The 17,928-nt window shown below is 45.7% G+C and overlaps 1 protein-coding gene across 2 annotated transcripts in view; it reads right to left on the minus strand.

Annotated features, from left to right (window-relative positions):
- The window catches only part of CRHR2 (corticotropin releasing hormone receptor 2), a 306,717-nt gene that overhangs the window by 86,098 nt on the left and 202,691 nt on the right, over positions 1 to 17,928 (minus strand). For both annotated transcript variants that reach the window (XM_063924323.1, XM_063924324.1), the window contains one exon: positions 8,312 to 8,465. In XM_063924323.1, the coding sequence (XP_063780393.1) occupies positions 8,312 to 8,465 (154 nt within the window). The remainder of the gene's footprint in view (positions 1 to 8,311; positions 8,466 to 17,928) is intronic.

The following is a 17,928-nucleotide window of genomic DNA, read 5'->3' on the forward strand; positions in this document are numbered from 1 at the left end:
CCGCTGCGAACCCGCTCGCAATGAGGAATCTTCCACAAAGTGATTGACAGGAAGTGACCGTTTGGGGGTGGTAACATGGTGTTAGCGGGGAGTGGTTGTTAAAACGCAGGTGTGTCATGGCAGTTTTTGGGGTGTGTACCTGACATCAGCTGTGAGCCCTAACGAACAAAAACATGGCGCCTGCATGACTACTGCCGGCTCCAGTCTGCGCAGCCATAGGTCTACCCTTGGGTGTTGATCATTAGATCGACAGTGTCTAGGTCGACAATGTTTAGGTCGACCACTATAGGTCGAGTCAACAGGGTTGGAAGGTCGACAGGGTTTCTAGGTCGACAGGTCAAAAGGTCGACATGAGTTTTTCATTTTTTTTGTGTCGTTTTCTCCGTACAGTGACCGGGAAGCCGAATTAGTGCATCGTGTCCCCTTGCATGGCTTGCTTCGCTCGCCATGCTTCGGGCAAGGTTACTATTCCCAATCGTAGTCCGCGTGGATCGTTAAGTATGAAAAAGTTAAAAAAATGAAGAAGAAAAATGTGAAAACTCATGTCGACCTTTTGACCTGTCGACCTAGAACATGACGACCTAGAAACCCTGTTGACCTTCAAACCCTGTCGACCTAGTGACTGTTGACCTATAGTGGTCGACCTAGACACTGTCGATCTTCAGACCGGATCCCCTACCCTTAAGCCTGATGTTCCTTGTTCTTGTGTATAGGCTGCGAATGTGTCTGCAATTGTGAATGAGTTGCGGTAGCTTCGGTGGGTGTATCTTTTTGTTTCTGGGCGGCAGTGTCACTTGCTGATATCTGTAGTTGTGCTGCGTATAAAATCCCACTTGCAGCTGCACAGCGTACTTCCCCGAGTCAGGCCCAGAGTCAGCGCTGATAAAGCAGTGGTTGTATACTGTAATTGTAGAAGGTCTGTCTAGGAGATGTGAGTGAGGTGTGGGGGATGAGAAGCACGGTGGGCGGGGGGATCTGATCGCAGCAGAAACTTTGTTAGCTAATGGGCAATACCATGTGCAGTGCAGGGGGGCAGATATAACACCCCACCCCACCCAGACATGCGGGGCGTACTAGCTCTGTGCTGGATGTCCCCTCACATGTCTGTGAAAGTCTGAATTACCTCCATTGTTTCTGTGCAGGGTAAATACTGGCTGCTTTATTTTTACACTGCAATTTAAATTTCAGTTTGAACACACCCCACCCAAATCTAACTCTCTCTGCACATGTTATATCTGCTCCCTCCCCCCCCCCCCCCCCGCAGTGCACATTGTTTTGCCCATTAGCTAACAAATTGTTCAGTAGTGCAAATGTGCTAATTATCTGCACCAATGATGTCTGTACCAAGAAACCGTGTGTGTGTGTGTGTGTGTGTGTGTGTGCTGTGTGTGTGTCCCTTGTGCATTTGTGTGTGCGGTCTGTCTGTGTGTATGTGTGCGTGGTGTGTGTGGGCAAAAGCATCGCATGTTTGCGCAGGGGGGAGGAGAGCTGGATTCGGCGAGCAGGGAGGACCTGCCCTGTGCTGGGCGTCCCCCTGCATGTCTAAGAGTTTCATCGCAGATGTGCGTTTTTTCGCCAGATAGACGTAATTCCCCCAGCAGTGCCAGATACACGTAATGCCCCCAGCAGTGCCAGATACACATAATGCCCCCAGTAGTGCTCACTGGGCTTCTGGCTGCCATCGCCACCGCCGCTCCTGCTGGCTTGACGCTGCTGCTACTGTTTGAGGGGAGGGGAGAGGTGGAGAGCGCCTCACTGAATGGGCAGGGCTTAAAGTGGTCCTGGAGAGATGGTGGAACTCATTTCCCCTGCCACCTAGTTCCCTCTCATTAGGCGAAGCTAGGGCTGATGGTAGGGTGGTCGGTGCCCCCCCCCTACAAACTACAAATATGTGCCATAACCTCCATACTGTCTAAAGGAACAGTGTGCTCAGAAGGCGCGCACCACAAAAAAGGGGTGTGGTATCACAAGAAAGGTGTGGCGTGGCTAAACATTAGTACCCCAATTCAAATTACACAACACAGTAGCACAATCTTGTCATTACACTGCACGTAGTGCCCCTATTTCACATTACACCACAGAGTAATGTCGCTTACTAACATTGCGACAAACGGTAGTGCCCCATATTCACATTATTCTACACAGTAGTGCCTCTTATACACAATGCCCACAGTATCAAGTGGATGCTTATACACATAAAGTCCACAGTATAAGTGCTGCTTATACACATAATAAATACCCCCCACACACAAACATGCAGAGTTCCCCCCCAAACAAACATTCAGAGTGCCCCCCATGCAGCATATCTTCCCTCATGTTCCTCCCAACTCTCCACGCAGCGTATCTGCCCTCATGTTCCCACCCATGCAGCCTATCTTCCCTCATGTGTTTCCCCCTCATGTGTTTCCCTTGGAAGAAGCAAGAACACATGGGAAATAAGCAGAATCTCTAGGAGGACAGCCTCAGCAGACCACAGCACCACTGCTGGAAAGAACCCACATGGACATCCGGAGATGGAAGACAGCTGAAGCACTGAATCAAAGATGGCGGCCGCCATTGAAGAACACGCCTGGAGCAAAGAAGCAGCCCTGAGGAACCCAGGAGGAGATCCACCAGCCCAGGCATGTCGGTCAGCAGCAGCAGAGGACCACAGCGGCCACAGGAGAGACAGAGGAGCCACACCGCCGGAGGCACCAGGGACCAGAGCCATGAGAAGCACTGCCTGTACAAAGGAGTCCCGCGGCCAGGCAAGGTGGGCCATCAGCAGGATGTGGGGGGGATGAAATCAATCGACTAGCTCGAGGGAGGGCCAGATATTAGGGGGCGCCTGTGCTCACCAGACACCCCCTGTGTGCACGCCTATGGTCAGCGGTAATAGGTTAAACCAAGGGATCATGGGACAGCTGATTTTTTAGCAGCTTTTCTGGATCAAAAACAATACTGAATCCAGTATATCTGTATCTGCCACTGCAACGTGCAGCGAGTTAGACGCATAATTATCAGGTGTTAATAATGAATGAGCTCCTAAAGTTCTTTAAATAAAATATGACTGCAATGCTGAATACAACAATAATATCGTGGAGTTAGTGTATAATTCTGTATCTTATTGAGGCATATTTATTATGCCTCATGCACAGACCGAGAACGTGCAGGCCCAGCAACAGGGAGGGTATAGGGGGCACGGGGCATCCAAACCAGGCCCTGTGGTTCAGAGGGGCACAAAAAATGGGGCTGCTGTGCCTAATAATGCTTTTTAAACTGTCAGCTCCGCCCACCAACAAAATAAGTTAGAAAAAATGAACAGACCCAGGTACCCCATCACTTGGCCCGATCCGAGTGGTCCTTGTTGCGTTGCTGTCGTCGCATCACATGACGCTGTGCCAGACTTTCCCTGTGTGTCCCTGCTGCCGCTGACAAGGGGCTGCCCAGCTGGAAACCACCTGCCGCCGGGCATACTGGCAGTCAGAGGCTATTTCCAGATAGCAGCAGCCCCACTGATGCCTATCTCCGCTCCACTTTCCCTACACCACCCTGACTGTGGTGAGTCCCTGTGGCTGGATGACTAGGCTCCTGGCACCCACACCACACAGACAGTTGCTGTAATCATGCAGGGGAGGAATGATTGCGGGGAGGGGGGGGGGGGAGGGTCAAGGATTGGGGGGGGGGGGGGGGATTGAGGAGGATCAGAGATATCACTGTGCCCGGTCCCAAGATTTCTGTTGCTGGCCCTGAGTACGTGCACCGAGTCAGAACCTGAAAGCAGAGTGATAGCTTCAGCTTCCAGTTCCTCAGTGGGACAAGCTCTTATCAAAGACTGTGTCCTGGTGACAGCATTTTGATAAATTTTTGTGAAAAATTTAATTTTCACTTTATGAATAAAGTTATTATCATATCCTCACCACACTTAAAACATACTGCCCAACTTTGTAGATTGTTGAAGTGGGACCCTTCAGGCGCCTGCATGTCCGAAATGGGGCGGATCCTCAGGATATGGGGGCAGAGCCTCACTGGAGAAACACCCACCCTGAACGTGTCACTGTAGGGACGTCCCCAACATGTGTCATGTACAGAAATACTTCACTAACTGGCATATTCAAATGGTGCAGGATTTCCAAAATACTTGTGGCTGTTTTTTTTGCTGCAGGCGCAATGTATTCGGTATTTAATTGAGTTACAGCCCCAACCTTTCCGCAGTTCAAAATTTTGGAGCAAAAGAAGGTGCAATTTGCACAGTGCCAAAACCATGTTGTGACTTTAAAAAATTAACGTCAGTCTGTTTAACTATTGGCGGGATGTAACGAAGTCCGAGGTCGGCGGGTCGCCGGCCATACTCAGACTTTTTTTTTAAAGGGGCAATCATTTACAAGACTAAAGCATGCCTTGTAAATGATTGCCCCTTTAAAAAAAATGTTGGATGTCCGCCGAAGTCTGATTTCATTACAGCCCATCCTATACTTGAGAATCACTTTTTTAAATGGCAAGTACATGAAAATGAGTAAAATTCTCAAACTTCCTGCATCTATAATTACAGTTTCCATACTTTTATAGCACTGAATAAAACAATTTCATAATATGACAACTTGTGTCAGGATAAATGTATTTAAGAAATGTGTTTAGTCATGAAGGTGCCAGCTGAGCTCAATGTAGAAGAGATTACTTTGGATCCTGTCCATATCTGGAAGCTGAGAATGATTCTGATATGATGGATCCGCTCTAATATATATTGCACTTTAAGTACCTTTTATGAACACTCAGCTCCCATTGGCTCCCAAACAAAACTTTGCAAAGAAGTTTTCAATTTCACTTTAAGAGGCATATTTAATACAATCCACATTTTACATGCGATTGTGATGTGAAAATTTGACTGAACTCACATTGCAGTTATCACATGCACTGCCCGAATTTATCAAGCTTATGGTGTCCGGACAGGAGTTACAAGAAAGACCTGTCCCAGCAAAGTTATAAGCAACGAGATAGCTACCACCAATATCTCCAGCTTCTTCATACAGTCCATCCTGGGTGTTTCTAAGTGTTTCATTCACTATTTCCCTAGAAATGTGATTATGGACAGTGCTTGGATGACGGAAGTTACAGGTATATCTGCAACTACTCTGATTCTGGATAAATGGGCAGGATCTATAACTTAGGATATACAGACAGCAACCTTCCATACTCACGGCAGAAGGGAGGGGTGTGCAAGGCACTGCAAGCAGCCACAGTCCCTGCATATGGCTAGAAGGGTGTCTGCCACAACATCCAAAGGACCTGCAGTGTGTAGAGCAGGCTGGAGCAGCTATCTACTGCTCTGGCGCTGTCCATACTAAAATGAGAGTAAGACTCCTCTGGTCTAACACTCACTGGCTCCTTTTCCTCCCATTAGATAGCAAACCTGATCAGTGTCCTACTGCCACAAGGCTGGTACCATACATAGGCAAACGCAAGGAGAGGGGGGGGTTCCGGTTGCCCGGAAACCCCCTTCTCTTGGCCAGCAGCTCGAATTATGACCACTATAGCAACAGTATATAATGCGATTACTAGAGCTCCTGCCACAACATGCAGTTTAAGTGACAGAGCAGAGCTGCTGCACATGCCCAAAGGCAGCAGCTTATTCTACCAAGTTTGCTGTGTGTGTGAATATGAGCACTCAATCAGAGCACCAGACCAGAGAGTACCTGCCAGGAAGACGAGACAGGAGCCTTACCATAAGGTGGGAGAATGTGTGCTTAGAAAGCTCAGTTCTGTCTCCTACCAGTGCTATTATATTTGTGTATTTATTTATTATGGGATTTTTAAACTTTTCCTGACCACTTATGTTATTTATGTTAGTTAAATATGTATGATACAGTCTATAGACCATCTATAATGTTCATTTTTAATACTGTATTCCATATACTATCCAGTGTATTAAAATACCAATGTGCACATATATGTCTAGGGTTGGTACTAGATTCTTCTACTGCTCCCCCAGATACCCGCCCTTTCCCCCGTGTTTCATAGAGCGGGAGATTGTGGACTGCATTTGGAAACCCCCCTCTAGAAATCCTGCGTTTGCCCCTGCCGTAGACCGAACTCTTACCATGACCAAATTTGGTCATCCACCCTCCACTTTAACTGGATACACAATATAAGATTATCTGTACAATCTTTCTGGTTGGAACAAAAAATCTAGTAACGTATGGGAGAAAATTAAAATGAATATTTGCTTCCAAACTATGGAAAATTGGTTAAATATGTTTGATTTAACCAATTTATCTGAACAAACTTTTTTTGTCTGTTTTCCGGCTTATGGGAGCAAATGCCAATTGTCAATTGTTCCGATACGTTACCAGATTTTCATTCCACCCAGAAAGATGGGACAGATGATCTCATAGTTACAGTACTATAGTCTGTTATTATAGTTTAAAATGAGTAGCGATCCCATCGGGTATGGGACTCAGGGTGGACACCACTTAGGTCGACACCCATTAGGTCTACACCCATTGGTCGATAGTGACTAGGTCGACACTAGAAATAGGTCGGCACGGCCATTAGGTCGACATGAACAAGGTGGACATGAAAAAAGATCAACATGAGTTTCTAATTTTTTGGGGTGTTGTTTTCTTTGTAAAGTGACTGGGAACCCCAATTAATGCACCGTGTCCCGTCGCAAGGGCACAAGTTACCGTTCCCAATCGTAGTCCACGTGGATCGTAAAGTATGAAAAAGTTCAAAAAAATATTATTATTTTTTAAAAACTCATGTCGACCTTTTTGCATGTCAATATTGTTCATGTAGACCTAATGGCAATGTCGACCTATTTCTAATGTCGACCTAGCCACTGTCGACCAATGGGTGACGACCTAATGGGTGTCGACCTAAGTGGTGTCGACCCAGAGTCCGGATACCGATCCCATCCACCTCTGGCCCTTAATCACAAGTACAAAACAAGCCAGTATGCAAATTCCTGTGTAATTCACAGAATTTACAAATTCAGAGCTAAACCAAAAACCCTGACACTAACTAAACACTGTCATATTAGACAGATCACTAATGGAAACAGTTTTAGCACAAGTAAAATAACATTCTGCTCAGTGGAAATGCAATATTAATAAACATTACTTCAAAATGCAGAGAAATATAGCAGCAGGGCAGAGAAATAGGAGAAAGCAACGATGTTTTGCCTTTTAGAATTTTTCTTCATCCTCATTTTTTATAAATTGCTCGTAAATGTTAGAAACAGAAAACCTGGTCACCCTATGACATGATTTTCTCTTTTGGTTCCATGATAAAGTTTTCATAAACTCCCCATGGCCGATGACACCCTCCATCACCCCTCCCACCAGCGGCTGCAACTTACATATTACAATAACTTATCTAAAAATAATGAGAACAGACAAGTATTGGTGGAGCAAAAAGGTCAGCTTATATATAAAATAATTAAGTCTTACTATTAAATTAAAATGTCTGGAGGTGAAGAAAGTAGGTCCAATTACTACACTAAAACCTCCATCTGCCAGGATATTTAACAAAAATTTGGGATGACGATGGGGACTTCTGCCAGCTCAACTAGATGGGGGCCTTCTGCCAGCGCAATCAGATTAAGACCTTCTGCCAGCCCTTCAGCCAAAATTTGGGGCCTTCTGCCAACCCAATCAGATAGGGGCCCTTCTGCCAGTCCAATCAGATGGGGGGCCTTATGCCAGCCCAGTCTGATGGAGGCCTTATGCCAGCCCAGTCTGATGGGGGCCTTATGCCAGCCCAGTCTGATGGGGGCCTTATGCCAGCCCAATCAGCTGGGGACCTTCTGCCAGCCCAATCATCTGGGGACCTTCTGCCAGCCCATTTTGACCTCAAATAACATGGCTATCCATGCTGCCTTCTAATCACCATCATGAGAGGCCCGTTTAGACAAATGGTTCTGCTGACACCAGAAGGGAACAAATCATCCTAAACATCCTAAACACAGCACCAGAAGAGAGTGCCCTCTAGATCTAATAGAGTAAGGTGGCCATATTACTGACAGCCATTCTTTCCAGCACCTAATCTGACACAAAATGTCCAGAGAAAGAGGCTTACTGACTGCCTACACAGACCTATAACTGCTAAGAACCCTCGCCCTAAAGCTCTAAGTTACCTCATAGGTACAGTATACTACACATCAATAAAAAAAATTCCAACCCCCTATTTCTGCTGCTGTTGTCAGCGGTCGCTGAAACCTGCCCTGTGCCAAAGTGTTCTTCAGGCATATGAAATGCCTTCTGGTATGAAAATCACAGTCAACATAAACTGATTACCCATAATTTAACTTTAAAGTAGCAAAGAGCAGACTTACACCATCCAATGAAGAGGAAGACCCATTTCCGCAGCTTATCAGTGGAGTAGGTCATCACTATGGCTGTATGGAGGTAACAGCCTTCTACGAACATCCAGAAAAAGTTGGTCACCACAAAATAATTGTAAATAGTTATGATGCATCTGCACCAGACCTGGAAAAGAACACACTCAAAGATATTGTTTTAGCACTACAAAGACATCGGTAACATAGCAGCATACTTATGAATGACTATATTTCCTACTGTACTCTTATATTAATGTAACATTGGAACCCTTGGGGGGCTATTCCTTTCCTGCTGGTTACCAGTGCTGCTCAGGAGTTCCTCAGGAAGGAACACATGATAAACTCCAAAGACAATAATAGAAATCCGTAGATATGAGGATGGACAATACAAATCCAGTTTTCTTCTGTTGATGTCATGAACCTATAAACCTTCTAATGGCTGATGGATGTCATGTGTGCATAACACATAAATACCAAACCATACTATTACTACTACTACTACTACTACTACTGCTAATAATAATAAAGACACGGATACTTGAATTTTGGCAGAAAACTGTTAGTATTTATTTAAATTAAATACATTTTATATCTTAAAACTAAATGGGTAAAGTGCCAGCAAAAAGACATTCAGAATCAGAACAATCTGACAACGCATGACAAGCTAACAGTAACATGCATAGATCCCACCCAAACTGTACAAACACATACAAAGGTATCCACTGGACCAGACTCCCACCCAGCAGGGTGATGATGCTTACCCTGTCATGGTGGTATTGTAAAAAATAATCAATGAAGGTGAGCACAGTGGTGTCGGGATAGGGTACAAATTACCCGGGCCCAGGTCTGATGGAGGGGCCCAGTGAGGGTCCTGGAGGGGCCCAGGCCCCTTCCCTTTTACCTGGCAGCAGCAGCTGCAGCTCTTCTCCTCAGTCCAGCACACTCTGCTGTGTACTGGGCTGCAGTGTGGCTATGGAGGTGCTTAAAATAAAAAAAATCAGTATTTTTTTCTAAGGGTACATGACCACACCTCCTGTGATTAGGCCACACCCCTTGAAAAGTACCTGTGCCCAGCCCGGCTCTCGACTGCCCTGGGTGAGCACACTGAAAACGTAAAGTACTGCACCCCGACTGATGATCTGCCATTCTTCCACACCAAAACAAGGTTCTAACTGAAAAGCCACAGCACCACCTCCGTACATATCTACATCAACAAAAAAACAACACTCTAAACAGAGTCTTAAGACTGGACACCATCGCCTCATCAGTCAAATAAACACCATTGGTCATGTACAAATGGTGGCGAACACGAATTGTAGAAAGTGGAACCGCAAGACCAGCGCTTGCCAAAATTTCACTAGAGCTGCTTCAACTTTGTTCTTGCCTGAATCAAGAGGACAATGAAAAACTGAACAAGCATACAGGAAGGTCAGAACATATACATTCTAGCAAAGTCGTCAGCAATGGAGCACATAAAATCCAATGCTGTTCTTTTACCTAAATTATTGCAACCAAAATCGATGACCAACAATTTTGGAAGAACAAATTTATCAACTATCTCCAAAAGTCTCACGCTAAAGGAACCGATGACATACCCCTAAAACCAACCCACCTATCCATCTCAAAAGCCAGGTAAACACCTAAATTAAGGGAGAATAAAGAGAAAGCATTATTATTATGAATATATTAAATTATGAACAAAATAGGATCAGCTAAAAATAAAAAAAAATTCTGTTCATGGTTAGAATTACTAAGAATTATTATAGAAACAAAAGACACAGCTGAACACCACTGAAATCCTTAACAAAAGAAACCCAGATACTGTAGGTCCTACTTATTCTAGAACGACAAACGGATCAAATGGTGTGGCCTGGACAAGCCAGTAGTGGCCCTCTCCAGCTTCTGACAGAAAACTGTTCATTGGTATCACCCAGCAGGCAAAGTTCCACAAGCCACATATGTTACAATAGCAGTGGCGTCACAAGGCGGGTTCGGGGTCTGCAGACAGTCTCCAGGGGCAGCCCAGCATCTCCGGAGATGCTTGGCATGCCCCCGGAGTGACGATCCCGCAAGGCCATTCCCCCTTTATTTGCAACCAGGCCCCCGTTTTTGCATATCAAGGGTGCGCACCAGGTGTCACCACACCCGGTGACGCCTCTGTACAATAGCAACCCTTTGTTTCTCACCTTTAGCCTAGGGAGGGCGGTAAGACTCAGTGCAGTTTTAAATATCGGTAGTCAAAAATGACAAATAGGGTCGAACCCTCAGTCTTGCCATCAGCAATTTCAAAATGGAAAAAAAAAAGCGCACATGCAAAAAAAATAAAAGCTGGGCACATAGATCGGAAATGGCTAGATCGATGGAGAAAGCCATCGAGACAGTGCGCTATCCCGTGGCCACTGCAACTGGACTCCATGGACCAATGCGTGGAATCATCCAAACACAAAAGACAAAGAACACCCCACAGGCAAGTTCTTGTCTATGTAGTATCCTTCATCAAGTAGAAAACCTGTGAACCTGAATAAGAATGCAAGAAAAACAAATTAAAGGTGGATACAACATCAATCTTAACCATCAAGGCTCCATGATCATAAGCCCTCACTATGTTCAAAGCATCATCAAAAGATTGATACACCACTGAAGAAACATCAGAAGGTAAAGCATCATTGAAAGATGGCCTTAAGGGATAAGACAGATGTTGAACAAGCCTGTATTGGCCAGGAGTCTCCTTGGAACTATGCCAACTGAAGAAAGTACGAGATTCTTTAATGGCAGCTTAGTGAATAGGCCAGCCATGCACCATAAATGAACTTCCTTCTAAACCTTACTTCCAAGGACAACAGGTAACTCAAGCACAGATGTGAGGATCTTGGGGGAACGTGCACCAAGTACGACAAAAATAGGCAAACTAAAATTAAATTCAAAACAGATAACAAAATACAACATTCAGTGTATTCAACCACTAAGCTAGCGATTTCTATATGGCATTCAAATGGACAGGGGGAAATGGTATATTCTTCTGACTTGGCTGGCTGCTGCTGGTCCCGAAGTCTAAAGCATTTGGACATGAGATGAGCCCCTTCGCTGCCCTTGCCAGCAGAACTCATCATTAAAGGCAAAATATTTGCATTTATTAGATACCTACAATATACCGGCCACGTGACTTCAAGTCACACCTCCACATCCTTACAACCGAGATCTATGATCAAGACACCATCCTGCTTATGACAAAAAGTTGCGTCATAAGAGCACCACGTAGCCCCCATGGTGCATGCTGTGAATCAGGTGCAGGTAGCTGATTATATTGACATGCTCAGTCTTGTTTCTAGATAACTCATGGCATACTTTATATATAAAAACCCAGCAAACCAGTTGGCGGAAAACTTAAAAGCGCCTAGTCCCATACCACCTTTTGCTCTCACCTCTTTAAAATTCCCTTTTACCCTGTCAATACTAAAACATTGATGTAGAACCTTTTCTGAATAATATAATAAATGAATTGCAATATTTGACTAATTTGATACATTTTTGTGATCTACAGTAATACTAGTATTTTAACAATCAAGTACAATCATATTTTATTGGAGAATGAATAAGGGGGGTCATTCCGAGTTGTTCGCTCGCAAGCTGCTTTTAGCAGCTTTGCACACGCTAAGCCGCCGCCTACTGGGAGTGAATCTTAGCATAGTAAAATTGCGAACGAAAGATTCTCAAAATTGCGATTACACACCTCTTAGCAGTTTCTGAGTAGCTTCAAACTTACTCGGCATCTGCGATCAGTTCAGTGCTTGTCGTTCCTGGTTTGACGTCACAAACACACCCAGCGTTCGCCCAGACACTCCTCCGTTTCTCCAGCCACTCCCGCGTTTTTCCCAGAAACGGTAGAGTTTTTTCGCACACACCCATAAAACGGCCAGTTTCCGCCCAGAAACACCCACTTCCTGTCAATCACATTACGATCACCAGAACGAAGAAAAAACCGTGAGTAAAATTCCTAACTGCATAGCAAATTTACTTGGCGCAGTCGCACTGCGGACATTGCGCATGCGCATTTGCGACTAATCGCTCCGTTGCGAGAAAAAAATAACGAGCGAACAACTCGGAATGACCCCCAAGGGACGGAAACCTGGCGGTATATTTACTCAAGCTTCTAAAACAGACAAGTGGTCTTGTTCCTATAGCAACCAGGTTCCATCTATCATTTTTTAGAATGCAATAGATGAGGACTACTATATTATCACTTTAAAGCAGGAAGCTCATGGATTACACAGATTCTGTGATTGATTAAAGACCACGTGAAATGCAGGCTTAAAGTCAGCCACAGAACCTGTGTAATTCATTAGTGTCCAAGCACTCTCATATCAACATTAACTCTAACCCAAGCCAATGTCGTGGTCGAAAACTTTACTCAACCCCTAGCTCATGTCTTAACAGAGCTCTGACTTTTCCTAAATTCTAAAAATGTAAGAGATGATCCCATATCTCGTAATTTGGTCTACACTTTTGTCATAGTTTTAAAATCCTCTTTGTGCTTTGCAAATTGTATGGGGGCTAATTAATGTCTTCAATTGGCCTTGATGGCAGGATTTACAGAAGCGAATAATTTGGTATCCTGGAACGTTTACACTGGCAGATGGGCAGTGTAGGGGCAAATCTTCCTCCTAGATCTCTAGAACAGTGCAAAATCAAGATTTTACAGAGCAAAATGACTGCATAATGAAACGGGTGGAGGGGGCACATTTTTAGGGGTGCCCCTTTGTGCACACAGTGGTGAATGGCCATTTTCACTCCACAAAAGTATGTTTCACACCGTCTTAGAGGCAATGGTCTTCGGGATTCTTCCCAAAATTTTAATGGGAATACTTTTTGGGTGCACTCCAATCCATGTTATACAGAGCTTTATATAAACAAAAATGCCATATAACAAGTATAGTCTTGGTGTCCCATCAATGGGGAGTGTTTTAGTAGAAAGTGAAGTGTAATTAAACATAAGTGGTGGTTCTACCATTTAGAAAGACGTCAGTCTTCGGTGTGACATATATTCATCTGCAAGACGTACTCCTTCAGATTTTCCAACCTCCCAAATACATTGGCACTTTGCTAGATTGCGTAGTTGGGTCCCAAGAGCCGACAGTAGGAGAGCTCCTTGTTATGTGCTGGAATGACCGCTAGGAGCAATATGTATCTAGATCGCTTTATAAATGAATTACACTGTATGGTGGTAATAGTGAATAAATATGGATTGAATGCCCCTTCCAGGTCATATATTATTGATATTGAATCTTTTAATCAGCAGCCATGGACTATTTTCCAAAACTAAATGACAGATTTATTTATCATAGTTTGAAATGGATCTCTGGCTGGAGAAACATGACAGATGAAGGGTGTGACATCCTAAAACAGGCAGATTTTATTTTATTTTATTTTGTTTTCTGCTTTTATAAAACTGCTAGACATGCAATTATCTTCCATGCGTTCGGAGAAACTTGATCTGAGAACTGTAGAATTTGTGCCTGAGCTGTACAAAATAAGGGCAGTAAACCATTCCTGGAATATAGATGCAGATGCAATCGGAAAGTCATTTCTGGTAAGTGTTTTTCAAATTAATTATACATGCCATGCAAATGTGCATTTCCTGCTTAGTACAAAAGAGAATCTTTTAGACTTATTTGAAATACTTAACATTAATTTATCATAGAAATCCAGTATAAAAATAGCATACAAAACAAAAAGTAGTCTTAGGCGCTGTACTGAATGGTGCTGATAAAATAATATTTCTCTGACGTCCTAGTGGATGCTGGGAACTCCGTAAGGACCATGGGGAATAGCGGCTCCGCAGGAGACTGGGCACAAAAGTAAAGCTTTAGGACTACCTGGTGTGCACTGGCTCCTCCCCCTATGACCCTCCTCCAAGCCTCAGTTAGATTTTTGTGCCCGGCCGAGAAGGGTGCACACTAGGGGCTCTCCTGAGCTTCTTAGTGAAAGTTTAGTTTTAGGTTTTTTATTTTCAGTGAGACCTGCTGGCAAAAGGCTCACTGCATCGAGGGACTAAGGGGAGAAGAAGCGAACTCACCTGCTTGCAGAGTGGATTGGGCTTCTTAGGCTACTGGACACCATTAGCTCCAGAGGGACCGAACACAGGCCCAGCCTCGGAGTCCGGTCCCAGAGCCGCGCCGCCGGCCCCCTTACAGAGCCAGAAGCAAGAAGAGGTCCGGAAAATCGGCGGCAGAAGACATCCTGTCTTCACCAAGGTAGCGCACAGCACTGCAGCTGTGCGCCATTGCTCCTCAGCACACTTCACACTTCGGTCACTGAGGGTGCAGGGCGGTAGGGGGGGGCGCCCTGAGCAGCAATAAAAACACCTTGGCTGGCGAAAATACATCACATATAGCCCCCAGGGCTATATGGATGAATTTTAACCCCTGCCAGAATCCCTAAAAAAGCAGGAGAAAAGTCCGCGAAAAAGGGGTGGAGCCTATCTCCTCAGCACACTGGCGCCATTTTCTCTCACAGCTCCGTTGGAGGGAAGCTCCCTGGCTCTCCCCTGCAGTTACTACACTACAGAAAGGGGTTAACAAAGAGAGGGGGGCACTAATTAGGCGCAGTATTAACAATACAGCAGCTATAAGGGGAAAAACACTTATATAAGGTTATCCCTGTATATATATAGCGCTCTGGTGTGTGCTGGCATACTCTCCCTCTGTCTCCCCAAAGGGCTAGTGGGGTCCTGTCCTCTATCAGAGCATTCCCTGTGTGTGTGCTGTGTGTCGGTACGTTGTGTCGACATGTATGAGGAGGAAAATGATGTGGAGGCGGAGCAATTGCCTGTAACAGAGATGTCACCCCCTAGGGAGTCGACACCTGAGTGGCTGAGCTTATGGAAGGAATTACGTGACAGTGTCAGCTCTTTACAAAAGATTGATGACATGAGACAGCCGGCGACTCAGCCTGTGCCTGTCCAGGTGTCTCAAAAGCCATCAGGGGCCCTAAAACGCCCGTTACCGCAGATGGCAGATACAGACGCCGACACAGATACTGACTCCAGTGTCGACGATTAAGAGACGAATGTGACTTCCAGTAGGGCCACACGTTACATGATTGAGGCTATGGAAAATGTTTTTACACATTTCTGATAATACCAGTACCACTTAAAAGGGTATTATGTTGGGTGAGAAAAAACTGCCTGTAGTTTTTCCTGCATCTGAGGAATTAAATGAAGTGTGTGATGATGCGTGGGTTTCCCCCGATAAAAACTGTTAATTCCTAAAAAGTTATTAGCATCATACCCCTTCCCGCCAGAGGATAGGGCACGTTGGGAAACACCCCCTAGGGTGGATAAAGCGCTCACACGCTTGTCTAAACAGGCGGCACTACCGTCCCCGGAGACGGCCGCCCTTAAGGAACCTGCTGACAGAAAGCAGGAAAATATCCTAAAATGTATATACACTCACATGGGTGTGATACTGCGACCAGCTATCGCCTCAGCCTGGATGTGCAGTGCTGGGGTGGCTTGGTCGGATTCCCTGACTGACAATATTGATACCCTAGATAGGGACAGTATATTACTGACTATAGAGCATTTAAAATATGCATTTCTATATATGCGTGATGCACAGAGGGATATTTGCCGACTGGCATCAAGAGTAAGTGCGCTGTCCATTTCTGCCAGAAGAGGGTTATGGACAAGACAGTGGTCAGGTGATGCTGATTCCAAAAGGCATATGGAAGTATCGCCTTATAAAAGGGAGGAGTTATTTGGGGTAGGTCTAACAGACCTGGTGGCCACGGCAACGGCTGGGAAATCCACATTTTTACCCCAGGTAGCCTCTCAACATAAGAAGACGCCGTATTATCAGGCGCAGTCCTTTCGGCCCCATAAGGGCAAGCGGGCAAAAGGCTCCTCATTTCTGCCCCGTGGCAGAGGGAGAGGAAAAAGGCTGCAGCAAACAGCCAGTTCCCAGGAACAGAAGCCCTCTCCCGTTTTCTGCCAAGTCCTCAGCATGACGCTGGGGCTTTACAAGCGGACTCAGGCACGGTGGGGGCCCGTCTCAAAAATGTCAGCGTGCAGTGGGCTCACTCACAGGTGGACCCCTGGATCCTTCAGGTGGTATCTCAGGGGTACAAATTGGAATTCGAGACGTCTCCCCTTCGCCGTTTCCTAAAGTCTGCTTTACCGACGTCTCCCTCCGACAGGGAGGCGGTATGGGAAGCCATTCACAAGCTGTATTCCCAGCAGGTGATAATCAAGGTACCCCTCCTACAACAGGGAAAGGGGTATTATTCCACGCTGTTTGTGGTACCGAAGCCGGATGGCTCGGTGAGACCTAATTTAAATCTGAAATCCTTGAACACTTACATACAAAGGTTCAAATTCAAGATGGAGTCACTCAGAGCGGTGATTGCAAACCTGGAAGAAGGGGATTATATGGTGTCTCTGGTCATCAAGGATGCTTATCTCCATGTCCCAATTTACCCTTCTCACCAAGGGTACCTCAGGTTTGTGGTACAGAACTGTCACTATCAGTTTCGGACGTTGCCGTTTGGTTTGTCCACGGCACCCCGGGTCTTTACCAAAGTAATGGCCGAAATGATGATACTCCTTCGAAGGAAGGGAGTTTTAATTATCCCTTACTTGGATGATCTCCGGATAAGGGTAAGATCCAGGGAACAGTTGGTAGTCGGGGTAGCACTATCTCAAGTAGTGTTGCGGCAGCACGGTTCGATTCTTAATATTCCAAAATCGCAGCTGAACCCGACGACACGTCTTCTATTCCTAAGGATGATCCTGGACACAGTCCAGAAAAAGGTGTTTCTCCAGGAGGAGAAAGCCAGGGAGTTATCCGAACTAGTCAGAAACCTCCTAAAACCAGGCCAAGTGTCAGTGCATCAGTGCACAAGGGTCCTGGGAAAAATGGTGGCTTCCTACGAAGCAATTCCATTCGGCAGATTCCACGCAAGAACTTTCCAGTGGGACCTGCTGGAAAAATGGTCCGGATCGCATCTTCAGATGCATCAGCGGATAACCCTGTCACCAAAGACAAGGGTGTCTCTCCTGTGGTGGTTGCAGAGTGCTCATCTTCTAGAGGGCGCAGATTCGGCATTCAGGACTGGGTCCTGGTGACCACGGATGCCAGCCTGCGAGGCTGGGGAGCAGTCACACAGGGAAGAAATTTCCAGGGCTTGTGGTCAAGCCTGGAGACATCACTTCACATAAATATCTTGGAGCTAAGGGCCATTTACAATGCCCTAAGCCATGCAAGACCTCTGCTTCAGGGTCAGCCGGTGCTGATCCAGTCGGACAACATCACGGCAGTCGCCCACGTAGACAGACAGGGCGGCACAAGAAGCAGGAGGGCAATGGCAGAAGCTGCAAGGATTTTTCGCTGGGCGGAAAATCATGTGATAGCATTGTCAGCAGTGTTCATTCCGGGAGTGGACAACTGGGAAACAGACTTCCTCAGCAGAAGTCTTCCACATGATTGTAAACCGTTGGGAAAAACCAAAGGTGGACATGATGGCGTCCCGCCTAAACAAAAAATTGGACAGGTATTGCGCCAGGTCAAGGGACCCTCAGGCAATAGCTGTGGACGCTCTGGTAACACCGTGGGTGT

The sequence above is a fragment of the Pseudophryne corroboree genome, chromosome 5, assembly GCF_028390025.1.
Source record: "Pseudophryne corroboree isolate aPseCor3 chromosome 5, aPseCor3.hap2, whole genome shotgun sequence".
Lineage (NCBI taxonomy): Eukaryota > Metazoa > Chordata > Amphibia > Anura > Myobatrachidae > Pseudophryne > Pseudophryne corroboree.